The 13,201-nt window shown below is 36.3% G+C and overlaps 1 protein-coding gene across 1 annotated transcript; it reads left to right on the top strand.

Annotated features, from left to right (window-relative positions):
* Positions 1-9,342, top strand: LOC131982678 (uncharacterized). The gene is made up of 6 exons (XM_059347227.1): positions 1-163; positions 1,366-1,427; positions 1,512-1,622; positions 2,079-2,216; positions 8,625-8,707; positions 8,792-9,342. Exons 2-6 carry the CDS (start codon positions 1,401-1,403, stop codon positions 8,799-8,801), a joined length of 369 nt encoding a protein of 122 aa, XP_059203210.1. The 5' UTR covers positions 1-163; positions 1,366-1,400; the 3' UTR covers positions 8,802-9,342.
* The last annotated feature ends 3,859 nt before the right edge of the window (positions 9,343-13,201 follow it).

Raw genomic sequence — 13,201 nt, 5'->3', positions numbered from 1 at the left:
TTGACTCCATGGCAACGCAACTACCGCCACAGCTAATCCAGCAAACTGCTCATATTTTTCTACAGTTACCGATAAAATAGAAAATGTGACTTTACTTTAAATACTTCAGGGTTCATATTTATTCACAAGACGCATTTATGAAAGCACAGGAGCCTTCAGGACGGTAAGAAGTTAGCGCTGTTAGCTGCTACATGCTCTGTAACCGTACTCTTTGTTAGCTAATTGGTCCATAGCTAACGGTAGCTAACGTTAAGTTACCAAACGGTTATTAACTTGCAATATTCTTAATTTTAAAACGTTATTTAACACGAAGCAGTGTTGGGGAATAGTCGACTTCATGTAATCGACTTAATTTAGTAGTTTAACTACATTTTGCAGCAGCTGGTAGTTAAACTGCATTTATTTTAACTATGATTCAAGTATTGAAATTACTTTTTTCGCCATTTTTGTGCAGTTAAACTACTGAAACTACAAACTGGGCCGACACAAGATTAATTTAATTTATATACTAGCAAATATGTAATCTATAAAATTATTTCGCTCCAAAGATTTGCCCTGCTTTCAAATCTTTAAAAACACTGATGCAAAAGTATATTTAAGTATTTCTGAAAACTTGAAACTCAAGAACTGTAAATTGGCAAAAACATTGACATTAGTTAGACTTTATAATTCATTCCAACCCCTTAGCAGACCCACGTTATATTTTTTTATTTTGACACTTTTAGTTCTGGTCAGACAATACAAAAGCCAGATTTGTTTTCAAAAATGCTGTCAGATTAAACCCTTTTAAGATCTTTTAGATACATTTTTATCTGAAAATCTTTTTTTCTAAATGGGGTTTGTGGGAAAAATGCACATCAAGAAACGGCAATTAAAGTAAAAAAAATCACTAAAAGTGGAGCCCAGTTATTCTGCTGAATCTGGCAGCAACAGATTAACAGCATTATGTTTGACTTGTATCCCCCACCAACACACACACACACACACACACACACACACACACACACACAAATATTGTAAATACCTGCTAAATTGCATGCTGTAGGTATAGAAAATATATCAATATATAATCCGACTTCAGCGTCTGTCGTCAAGTACAGTGTTTCAGACAGTTATTAGGTGGTATGAGCTTTGAGGTATATGTACATTATCAAAATGATGTTTTACTAAGTAGTTTGAACTACTTTGCTAAATAGCTTTAGTTGACCAAACTAGAGTTCTCCCTCTGGGAGTTTTATTGTGGTTCAACTTCTTGTGGTGTGAAGTCATTGGTAACTTGCAAACTTTGCTTTCAAAGCAGCTTCTCCAACACTGTAATAGAATCAGTTTTGCTGAGTTTAATTAACTGTCAGTTTCTCCTGTCAGATTTCCCAGAGATGTGAGCCTTGTGACGGTTAAAGATGTCTTCTCAGAAAGAGACAATGCAAGTAAGAAAGAACACTTACCTACTAACATGTGCCCACCTTTACTCTGTTTATGCAGTTATATATTTCATTGGTCCTGTTCCTCAGGTGTTGCCCATCTGGGAGCTTTCCATCCCTCTCCCAGCGGTGCTGATGATCACTCTGACTCTTTACATGATGGTCCTAGGGATCGGACTGTGGATCCGATACTGCCTCAAGGTTGGTCCACTGTGACCCACAGAGCAGGGACCTTCCTCCTTACTACAGTTTAATAAATGCGATCTGCCACTAAATGTAGAACCACATATGCAAGAAAACAAATAAATAGGAAGGTGAACTTTGACTTCCAGTTGCTGATTCATTATCAGGAGCATCAACACTTTTCACACATGAAATTGTTAAAAAAATATATTTTATTTTAATCTAATATGAGTGGTTAATTATCTCTGCACTTTTTATCCTATAATTTCAGAATCATTATATAGTTGCTATAATCATATAAAAGTATAAACAGAATGGCTTTAAGGATTTAAAACAGATTGGTAATCTTGACACTACAGGACAATAACTACATCTGTCTATTATCACACACAGGTAAAACAATATATAAATATCATGTGCCAGATCTGAAAGTGATGCAGACTGTGACCTCGTGTTGTTTTCGGTCTCCCAAAGGACCGTTGTTCTTCAGAGTGCAGTGACTGCTGTCCAGACATTTCCATATGTGAGGAGTGCTTTAGATTTGGTGAAATGTGTGACTGTCGCCTGCCAACCATGCGCTCGTGTTTGGCCGTTCCGTGCTCGTCACCTTCTGTAAGTAACTTCCAAACACTCTACTTTTTTGTTTTCTTGCTTTTTTTTTTTTTGACATTTATTTTTATTGAGCGCTGATAGTACGGAACATGTACAAAAATACAACATTCACAAAAGAGAACTTGGACCAATGCTCACATAATTTTTTGTTTTTTGTATGAATTACCCCCCCCCCCCCAAAAAAAAACAAAAAAAAACAAAACAAAACAACAACAACAAAACAAAACAAAAAAACAAACAAACAAAAGAAACAAGAAACAAAACCAAAACAAAACATGAAGGACACTGTATGCATTGCAATAACAATAATACTTATACTTATAGTAAGGAAAAACAATACAAAAAAAACAAAACAACCTAGGCTCACCATTGCTGATGTCGTGTCCTACACACTACAGTTCACATGGATGAACGTCACAAGTGTAAATGCAAATGCTAGAGGGCTGCTAAGTGGCTTTAAGTGGGCACAACCTTAAGTTTACTCAAGTATGTCAGCACTGGATCCCAAACAGAAAAGAATTTATCCCTAGATCCCCTGAGAGTGTATTTTATTTTCTCTAACTGTATGAACAGCATTAAGTCATTAAACCACAGAGACACACTAGGTAGATTTTTAGATTTCCAGTGTAATAAAATTCTTCTGCGTGCAAGCAGTGTTGTAAAAGCAATGATGTTTTTATATCTTTTCCTTATTGTAGAATATCTTCTGTCTGTTGTTCCAAATATGGCCATTACTGCGTTGGGTTGTAGGTCAATATTAAGAGCTTCTGATAGCATTTTAAAGATTACAGACCAATAGGATGCTAGGGCTGAGCAAGACCAAAACATATGGGTTAGATCAGCAGGAGTGTTTAGACATCTGTCGCAGTTTGCATCTGTGTTAGGGAATATTTTAGCAAGTCTGGCTTTGGAGTAGTGAATGCGATGTAAGACCTTAAACTGTATTATGCTTAATTTGGCACATGAGGTGCTGTCATTCACTCTCAGTAGAACGCTTTCCCAAATGTCTTCTTCCAAGTCTTCTCCCAGCTCATCCACCCAGTCTGCCCTGATCTTTACAAGAGCTGTATTTTTAAAAGAAGATATACAGTTATTGATTCTTGAAATAAGTCCTTTAACCCATTAAGGCCTAAAGCGCCTGGAAAAAAATGCCTGGAAAACCTATGGGCGATTTTCAAATGACCCCCTAAAACCTGAAGTTTTTCCTGGAAATTCAACACCTACTAAATAATAGATTTTTCAGCCTCTGTAGCAGATAAAAATGAAATTCAAAAAGTATTTGAGAGCTTATACCCGTGGCTTTCATATGAAGTTGAGTTTATTTGTCCAAACCTTCAATACATTTTTTTAAAAAATCAACAAACTCAGCAAATGTTACATTTGTCTGAATAAAAAATCCTATGCATAATACTAATACATGCCCATTAGCAAGATGCAAACATGATATGACCAGTGGAAGAACAAGACATAGTTCTCATTAGCCTACTCTAATAAAAAAAAATTATCATAATAATAATAATAATAATAATAAATAATAATAATAATACATTTTATATATTGCACTTTTCAGGGTACTCAACGACGCATAAAGTAATATAAGACATAAACAGTCATGATTTCTTATATCATCATCACAATCAATTAGCCTATTATTATTATTAATATTAATATATTATTAATAATATTATTATTATCTCCAGATGGCCACAAATCTGTCTGTTCTTTGATGAAAATATGTCGTCTAAAAACATATTCCTCATCCATAAATGCCGTTCGATTGGTTCCGAGGGTTCAAAGTCCGGATCAGCAATTAAATGATCGGCTGTTTTCATCAGATCTCTTCCGTCGCTTACTGCTGAGCTCCTCCACTATAGTCGTCTTCCTCCATGATTTATAAGTTCTGGAAAAGTCCGATGTTGCATTGCGACACTCCCGCATGTATTCTGATCATGTTCTGATGCATTTCATTGGCCAGGGGACCGAAAAATAGGTGGAAAAAAATACAAATACTACAAAATGACATATCCGCTGTCCCGGCCTTAATGGTAGAGTGACGCAACAGCGCTCCCGGCTTTAATGGTAGAAATGCGGTAATGCTTTCCCGGCGTCAATGGGTTAAAGCTGAAAGTGATTTCTAACAAAGCATCTAGACCCGAAGGTGATGATATTTATGGAAAGTTTGGTTCATGATGCTGAAGAAAGTGGCGGACTTGGAAATATCGAAACAGGCTCGACCGAGGAAGGCCAAATCTATGTGATAAGTTATCAAAGCTAGCAAAAATATTGTTTATATACATATCTTTAAATGTATAAATCCCTTGTCTTTGCCAGAGAGTAAATTCGGAGTCTGATCTAGCTGGGAGGAAATGGTGATTATTCTGTATGGGACTTAGATGGATAAAATTATTAAACCCAAAGTTACGTCTAAGTTGAAACCATATTTTGAGGGTATTTATGACCACTGGATTGTTGGTGTATTGTGAAATAGAGATGGGAAGGCTGGAGGTGACCAGGGCTCTAAGCGACGTTGAAATGCAAGAAGCAGCTTCAAAATGGCACCAGTCTGTATCATGAGAGTGGACCCAATACATGATTTTTTGAACATTTGAGGCCCAATAATAATAACAGAGATTTGGAAGAGCTAGGCCACCCTGCATTTTAGGCCTCTGTAACAGTTTTAACCGTATTCTAGGTTTCTTCCAGTCCCATATAAATGAAATAAGGACCTGATCAATAGATTTGAAGAAAGATTTAGGGAGATAAAGTGGAATACACTGAAACAAATAAAGAAACTTGGGAAGCACATTCATTTTTATACAATTCACTTTTCCTGCTAAGGATAGGTGAAGCGTCTTCCACTGCTTCAGGTCTAATTTGACTTTCTCAAATAGCAGACAGAAATTTTCCTGGTAAAGCTTCTGCATGTCCCTTGTAACATTGATGCCCAAATATTTAAAGCCATTCCTAGACATTTGGAATGGTAGAACATTGTCTTGCATTTGAAGAGCCAGGTCATTAACAGGATAACATTCACTTGTGCTAAAATTCAGTTTGTACCCAGAGAAAGCACCAAATCTCCTCAACGCATGGATTATATGGGGGGCGCTTGAAACAGGGTCCGATACATACATTAATAAATCATCTGCGTACAGAGATACTCTATGCTCTTCACCCCTCCTTTTGATTCCACTTAACAAGGGTAATGATTTGAGTGTAATGGATAAGGGCTCTATGGCCAGGGCAAATAGCAATGGGCTGATAGGGCAGCCCTGACGGGTGCCTCTTGACAGCTGAAAATACTGAGAGCGCTTACCATTCGTAGTTACTGAGGCTTTGGGTGAGGTATATAAGAGTTTAATCCATGAGATGAAATTAGGATCATAACCAAATTTTTCCAAACATGTAAATAAATAACCCCATTCTACCCTATCAAAGGCTTTCTCTGCATCAAGCGAGATAACCACCTCGGGGACCACACTGGACGCAGGAGAGTAAATAATGTTTAATAACCAACGAATATTTGTAAATGAATGATGCCCCAGAATAAAACCAGTCTGGTCAACAGAAATCACGTCATGCATTGTGGTTTCCAAGCGTAAGGCAAGAGCCTTGGCTAAGATCTTCACATCACAGTTTAGGAGGGAGATGGGTCGATATGAACCGCATGCTGTGTTGTCTTTGCCTGGCTTAAGCAAAAGGGTAATTGATGCTTCAGTCAGTGTCCGTGGAAGGGATCCATGGGACAGAGAATCATTAAACATATCGAGTAAAATTGTAGATAATTTACTAGAAAACTTTTTATAGAACTCTATGGGGTACCCGTCAGGGCCAGGTGTCTTGCCATTCTGCATTGCCTTAATTGCATTAATAATTTCAATGGATTTCAATGGGAGCTCAGTCTCAGTTCTATGTCTTGTATTTATAGAAGGGGCTTGGGTATTGTTGAAAAAAAGTTCCATGTCAGAACCATCACTTGTTGTCTCTGTCGTATACAAATTTGAATAAAATGAGGCGAATGTTTCGTTAATTTCATCTGGGTCAATAGTTAGTTCACCATCATCCTTAAGGATTTGTGGAATCTGTTGAGACACGGAACGGTGTTGAAGTTGGTGTGCTAAAAGCCGTCCAGCTTTGTCGCCATGTTCATAGACATAACCCCGTGATTTTAATAGGAGACGTTCTGTCTTTTCAGTTGATGACAAATTATATTGTGTTTGGAGGTCCAGCTTCTTTTTATATAATTCAGGTGAGGGAGAGGTAGAGTACTCAGCATCTACCATAGCTAATGCTTTAATGAGCTCATCTTGTTTTATTCTTTTAATCTTATTTGTTCTAGCAGAATACGATATTATCTCACCCCTGACTAGCACTTTTAATGTCTCCCGTAGAAGGGAAGGGGAAATGTCATCTTGTTTGTTTAAATCTATAAAGTCATCTATTTTTTGGGAGATCATTTCACAGAAAGTCTCATCAGCCAGAAGATTTCTATCCAATTTCCAAGAGGGGCTTCTAATTTGTAAGAAGGAAATGCGAGGCCTAATATTACAAGGGCATGATCTGATTCAGCTATAGTTGAGTATTCAGCGTTTGTGACAAAGGGGAGAAGAGTCTGGTCAATAAAAAAATAATCTATCCTACTATATGAGTGATGTACAGAGGAAAAAAAAGAAAAGGACTTGCTTTGTGGAAATAAAGAACGCCAGGGGTCAACACCTCCAATCTGGTCCATAAAGCTTGATAACAACTTTGCCTTTTTAGACAGGTTTGTAGGTCTAGAATTGGAACGGTCTAATACTGGATTTATTACACAGTTTAAATCACCACTAAATATCAATTGTTGTGAATTCAAATCTGGAATTAATGAAATAATTTTCCCCATAAATTTATCATCATCCCAATTTGGGGCGTAGATATTAACCAAAATCACGGGCTTATGGTAGAGAAGCCCAGAAACCATTACAAATCGTCCTTGTGGATCCGAGGTGACAGTTGACGCACTAAACTGGATTCTTTTATGAATCAATATGGCTGTTCCACAAGTTTTAGAATTAAGATTGGAATGGAACACATTCCCCACCCATCCTTTTTTTAGTCTAACTTGATCCTTAACCAGTAGGTGGGTTTCCTGCAGGAATGCAACATCACATTTTAAGTATTTTAGATGATTAAATATTCTGGCTCTTTTAACAGGCCCATTTAAACCTTTTACATTCCAGCTAATGAATCGTATAGCAGCCCTCTTTGCATCAATACCATTTCTCATGTTTTAACAATAGAAAATAAAAATGAAAAGAGTAGTAAGTAAAGATAAGTAAGAGCAATGATTGTGATAAAGTACACAATAATGTTCATATATTAAGTGAACGAAGGTGAGCTTTTGTTGCAAAAATGTAGTGGTGTCCTTTCCCCTAACCCTATCCCATGCCCATAACAAAAACAGAACTAGAACTAGGCCTATACTTGTCCTTCTCACTGAGGCAAGCTGCAGACTAAACACTATTTCCAAAAACTTCTGGTGATACATTCTCTTTACATTTCTGCCCAGGAAGGCTCCCAGTGATTATGAGATGTTAGAATAAAATAAGACAGTTGAACAGTCTAATAGCTGTATAACAAACGAGCATATATGAAAACTTGGATAACATAATAATTGAAAGGCACCATAAATGGTCTATGCAATAGAAGAGTTACAGAAATTAACTTGTATACATCATAACACCGATTAGTCCAGCGATAACGTCAGTGAGTGTTCATACCTCGGGTCTTAAGACCACTGGTTGACGTAATAGGTTGAAGAGGTGATCTTACGTTTTCAAAGTCAGGTAATTAACAATTTCCAGGCTGCATAGACCAAACCGCGACATATATAGTCTCACTCCTTACCGAACTTCTGATCAAAAAACTTCTGAGCTTCATCAGGTGAGTCGAAGGTAAACACGTCTTCCTCGCACAACACGCGCAGCCGGGCCGGGTACAGCAGGTGGAATCTGACGTTCCTCCGGTACAAAGCTTGTTTAACGCCGTTAAACGCAGCTCTCTTTTTAGCGAGCGCTGTTTCTTGCTTTTTAAAAAAAATATTTTATTCTTTGTGTTAATTCCTTTTTTAATTTACTTTTCTGTGATTTTTTCCTATTATTTATTTATATAAAATTTTAGGTGTATTTATTTATTTTTGCATTTATTTTGTCTTCAATTTAAATACATATAATTTTTAATTTACCTATTTTTTCTCTTATTGCATTTCTTTATTAAAACATGATTAATGTTTTAATATTTAATGTTTCACAACTCCCTCATATGACTCTGTTGTCAGGCTGTAAAGTTTTTCTCAGCGCTGCTTGGCAAAATGCTGACCTCAGGACAGTTTAACTTTCAGTGACCTCTTGTGTCTGACATTTTTACCTGCAGTGTGGTGGGTGGGACTGTGCCTGCACCTGTACGCCTCCAGAGTGTGAGTCCTGCAACTGCCTCTGCTTCGAGATCAGAATCAAGTAAAAGATGGAGATGCACCAACACCACTGTCAGCTCATGGAATACAAGTACCTCAGTTTTTTAAACGTTTACCTTTTTTACAGTTTACAGTGAAGCGGAATAACAAGAAACTAACAGGAACCACCAGGACACTCAACAGGACTCCTATTTGTTTACCTTTTACCTTTAAAAGAGACTGAAATTACTTTTTAATTAAATGTAATGAAGAGAACATGGACTCCTCTCTCTGCTGTCAAGTGTTAAAGGCCGCTTAAAACTATTCTCTCATGTCTTTGACTTCACTAAATGTGACTGTTTCATACCAAATGATTTAAAATATTCAGTAGCAGTGGTCAATATTGATTAAAACCTCTATCATGGTACATAATCTTTTATCAAACCGTATCACATCATAACATGATACAATATGTTTACTGCTAAAAGAGTGGGCTGTGAAAATAACCAGACAGGAAGTGTCTGTTTTTTTGGGCTGATCTTGTAATATTAATTACAAATAAAGGAACTTCATCACATTGATGCAAAAATGTATATAAAAGGTTCAACTAACTGTTAAACTTTTCCCGCAGTGGTCTCAAACACAAGGAGATATCCACGTGGTGTGTGTGTGTGTGTGTGTGTGTGTGTGTGTGTGTGTGTGTGTGTGTGTGTGTGTGTGTGTGTGTGTGTGTGTGTGTGTGTGTGTGTGTGTGTGTGTGTGTGTGTGTGTGTGTGTGTGTGTGTGTGTGTGTGTGTGTGTGTGTGTGTGTGTGTGTTTTGTACACAGTTTTAAATGTAATAGCAGAATGTTCATAGCCACAATAATAATGGTCTCTAATATGTCTTATAATCTAACCCTAGTTTTCCTATGAATATGTCATTTAAAAACAGCTTTTTTAATTTGTCACAGAATGTTAAAGCCCAACATAAAAACTACAGAAAGTGTCTTATCCAGAACCACCAACACTTCATTGTCAATATGAGAGGCCTGTTTCTGACCTGTTTCTTGGTCTCTCTGATGCCTTTTGTATTGTATATTTTGAGAATTGTTGATTCAGTTGAAGCTAAAGATTGGCTTTATTGTACGTTTTTTTCATTGTAAAAACAATCCTATATGCAGAGCCCAACCAACATTGTGTTGTTCCCTCTCATCAATACTTTCCTCACTTTCTGTCTTTGGCTCTGTGTTCAGAGCCCGGTGGTTCCTACTGAAGACGTTCTTTAAATATTTGTTTAATTAAAAAAAAGTTCAAGCTATTCTGTCATTTACCATTATCCACTCAGTCACTATATCCACATTACTGATGATTATTTATCAAAAAGTATATTTTCTAAAAGCACCAATAGTCACAATAATCTTCACAATATCATTGCAACATTGATATCTAAGTATTTGGCCAAAATATTGTGATAGTTGATCCCCTTCCATGTTGTCCAGCCCTCGGTTTTATCAAACAAAAAGGAGGAAAAAGTGCATTTGTAGGGGACTATTTTTAGCAGTGGATTAATCCACATTTGATGCTCTAGTGAGTGTTTGTGGCATCAGGACGGTGTATGTGTGGTAGTATTGATGGTTTCAGTCTTTACCTTCAATCTGTTTACTAAAATAAAAATAAAACATATCACAAGACTGATACTTTAATGAATGAACATGTTGTAAAATCTTTTACAGAACCAAAGTATCCTTGTGCTGTTGTTTTATACATTCTACTTTTTGAACGTTTTATTAAATTGTGAGATGTTTTAAAAATGGATCCATCAGTTTGGTGTCTTTCAGCTCGGTGTTAATCAGTCCCAGATTCTCTCTCTGCTGGTTGCAATTACTCAAAGTTACCGTGGATAGAAACCATTTAGCTTCATTAGAAAGAGTCTTATTGTCCTGATGCTGTTGACCGTCATGCTGAGTACTTTTGTGATCTTTGCACCGTATAGTGAGTTGGTAAAAATGTTTTTAACTTTTTGTCTGCTCTATAGTAGCTTTAACTTAAAGACTTCTCTTCCTAACAACTGCCAGTATTGCATTATACCGAGTATTTCTCTTATTTTGTGAGGGAACAGAAGCCTCTCTGTCTAACACAGTACAGTTCAGCAGCACAAACTGTATCATCTGAAGCAACCAGACAGATGATCAACAAGAAAAACATTTTCATTGAACATGGAGGATTTCTGATTTTTCTGGATTTCTTCATAAACTAAATATCAACAATATCCTTGAAGATGCCTCATCTTTAATGATGTTGCCTGGTTAAATAAACATAAAACAATAAAATAAAGAGGAACCTTGGTTAATGTCAGGTTAAATTTTTTAGCTATATCAGCACTGAAAAAGTGAGATGGCATGAATTTCTGTTAACTTTCATGACATTAAACCACAGAAAATGAACACATTTGACTGTCCAGGAGATGGCGCTGTGAGTTAAATATAAGTTATTCAGCTCAGGTTTAATATTATCCTACTGCAGTTGTGATGAAACTGCAGGAGACAAGTTTTCCTCTGAGTGATAGTGGAAAAAAAACCTCAAGTTGGTTCCGAAATCAAACATTTTTTAAAATATGTTTTTTGAACCATGGATTTTATATGTATATAAGCTACACTACTACTTCTTGGATATTATCCCTAACAAAAAGTAATATATAAAAACTAAACCTTTCTGAAAAAAAATGAAACAAGCAATCGCACACTGAAAGCTGATAGAAATCAAAAAGTAAACATTAAAATGATGTAAAAACTAACAGAATTCAAAACTGTTGTAACCTTGACATATAACAGGGTAAACAACACTCAAACTGTATTTTCTCTCTGTTTTTAATTATGTGGATGTTAACCAAAACAACTGAAGTTTTAATCAAAAAAATGAATCTGAGAGCAGTAGTAGACACAGCATAAAGGAAAATACCACAAACTCAACCAGACAAAAATATTATTTTCACTTTATTTAAGAAAAAAAAAACATTTCAGATTTAGTGTTTCACATTTGCAGATTCCACGGCAAGAGCTGGCAGCTAACGCTTATCCTTCAAACCAAATAATTGTCCGTTAAAAGTGCAGCTCAAGTATTCTGTGTGTGTGTTAACTGCTGTCAATTCAGACAGATGTTACATGGTACAGTAGCTCCCTTATAATATGAGGTAGATGATCGATGTCACTGTGTTCCTCAGACCTCCAAAATATGTTCTGCAAGTTTGCTTTTAAAACATACACTTCCATGACAGTAGTTTAGTGTAATGCTATCTGCAGTTGAATCAATAAACCTTCATATATGTCACAAATCAGTTTTCAATAACATCTGGATGCATAATAAATGACACTTGGAGGCTAATTTAACAATTGTTCTGTCTGCAAATGATTTTAAAAAATCAGGAGGTAAATATCATATATTACAAAGATTTTACACATTCTGTTAAATTATTTAAAAAAAAACAAAAAAAACATGTGCATTCATCCCTGTGCTTGGTTTAGCTTGGCTATAAAATATACTGTACATATATTTGTTCAGTGCAGCTTTAAACAATTCTTCATTTTACACCATCATTTCATTTGACAACTGAAGCAGCTGCTGTCCAACAAGCTGCAGGTCGACTTCATAAGGGAAGTGACCGGAGAAGGTTAATCATGTCTTATTGTTGGGATAGAGTAGTGCAGTTGGCTGGCAGTTATCGGCCTTCAAAGTAAACTCACATTTTAAACTTTCCTTAAACTAAAAAAATATCTAAAAAACAGAAAATCTTAATCTTAAGAAAATCATAACATATTCTCATGAAAATATTCCCATGAACAGGTTTGAGTGATTTTAATGAAAACACCTGAAAATGATCGTCTTCCCTACTTGCCAAATTTAAGTGCAGTACATTTCACATGAGGGAGCTCTAAGTCTGGGCTGAGCCCTTGATTTTGTGCAGTTTTGCACACTTTGAACTGTTGCACACTCCCTGGCCAGAGCATTTAACAATTTATTATTTTTTATAAATCTTTCTGATCTCTAACTAAAGTATGTTTCTTGACTTTTGCAGCACTTGGTATTATTTTTATTTTCCACCTTGTTTGTGAAAACCTGATTCTGATTGATAATCACAGGAATCTCCTGGATAATCAAGTTATCGTATATTGTTAAGATCACCTTCCTCAGTGTGCTGCTACATTAGAACATTTTATGACATGCTACTAATTTGTTTAACTTTGTTAAATTGTGAAGTTTTAATCAGTTTTTTTATCCAGTGCTGTAATTTAACCCGTGGGAGCTGAACCCTGAATGAGAGATTGCATCAGTGAAACAGAAATGAGCCTCTCTGGTTGGATGTTTACCTCTTTCTGGGAGTTGTAATTGTCTTAAAGGTGATACACTTTTGTACATTTTAGCAGTGACGCAAAACTATTCCAGCCTCTGATGGACCAGGAGAGTTTAACTTGGTGGAGCAGATGTTGCTGTAAGAACCCTGATATAGGATCAACCTGTGCCAACTTCACGACTCTATTCCTCACAGTGTCAGTGCAGCTTTGAGCTAAATTGTCTCTCAGA

This window comes from Centropristis striata, chromosome 13, assembly GCF_030273125.1.
Source record: "Centropristis striata isolate RG_2023a ecotype Rhode Island chromosome 13, C.striata_1.0, whole genome shotgun sequence".
Taxonomy (NCBI): domain Eukaryota; kingdom Metazoa; phylum Chordata; class Actinopteri; order Perciformes; family Serranidae; genus Centropristis; species Centropristis striata.
The sequence above is the reverse complement of the archived record's forward strand: the minus strand, read 5'-3'. Positions and strand labels throughout refer to the sequence as shown.

What these genes read in the sequence shown, in the direction of transcription:
- LOC131982678 (XM_059347227.1), top strand. Translation starts at nt 1,401, where the DNA reads ATGTCTTCTCAGAAAGAGACAATGCAA. An exon ending in CTCAGAAAGAGACAATGCAA is followed by an intron (nt 1,428 to 1,511) that starts GTAAGAAAGAAC and finishes CCTGTTCCTCAG; the next exon opens with GTGTTGCCCATCTGGGAGCT. An exon ending in TTCCGTGCTCGTCACCTTCT is followed by an intron (nt 2,217 to 8,624) that starts GTAAGTAACTTC and finishes TTTTACCTGCAG; the next exon opens with TGTGGTGGGTGGGACTGTGC.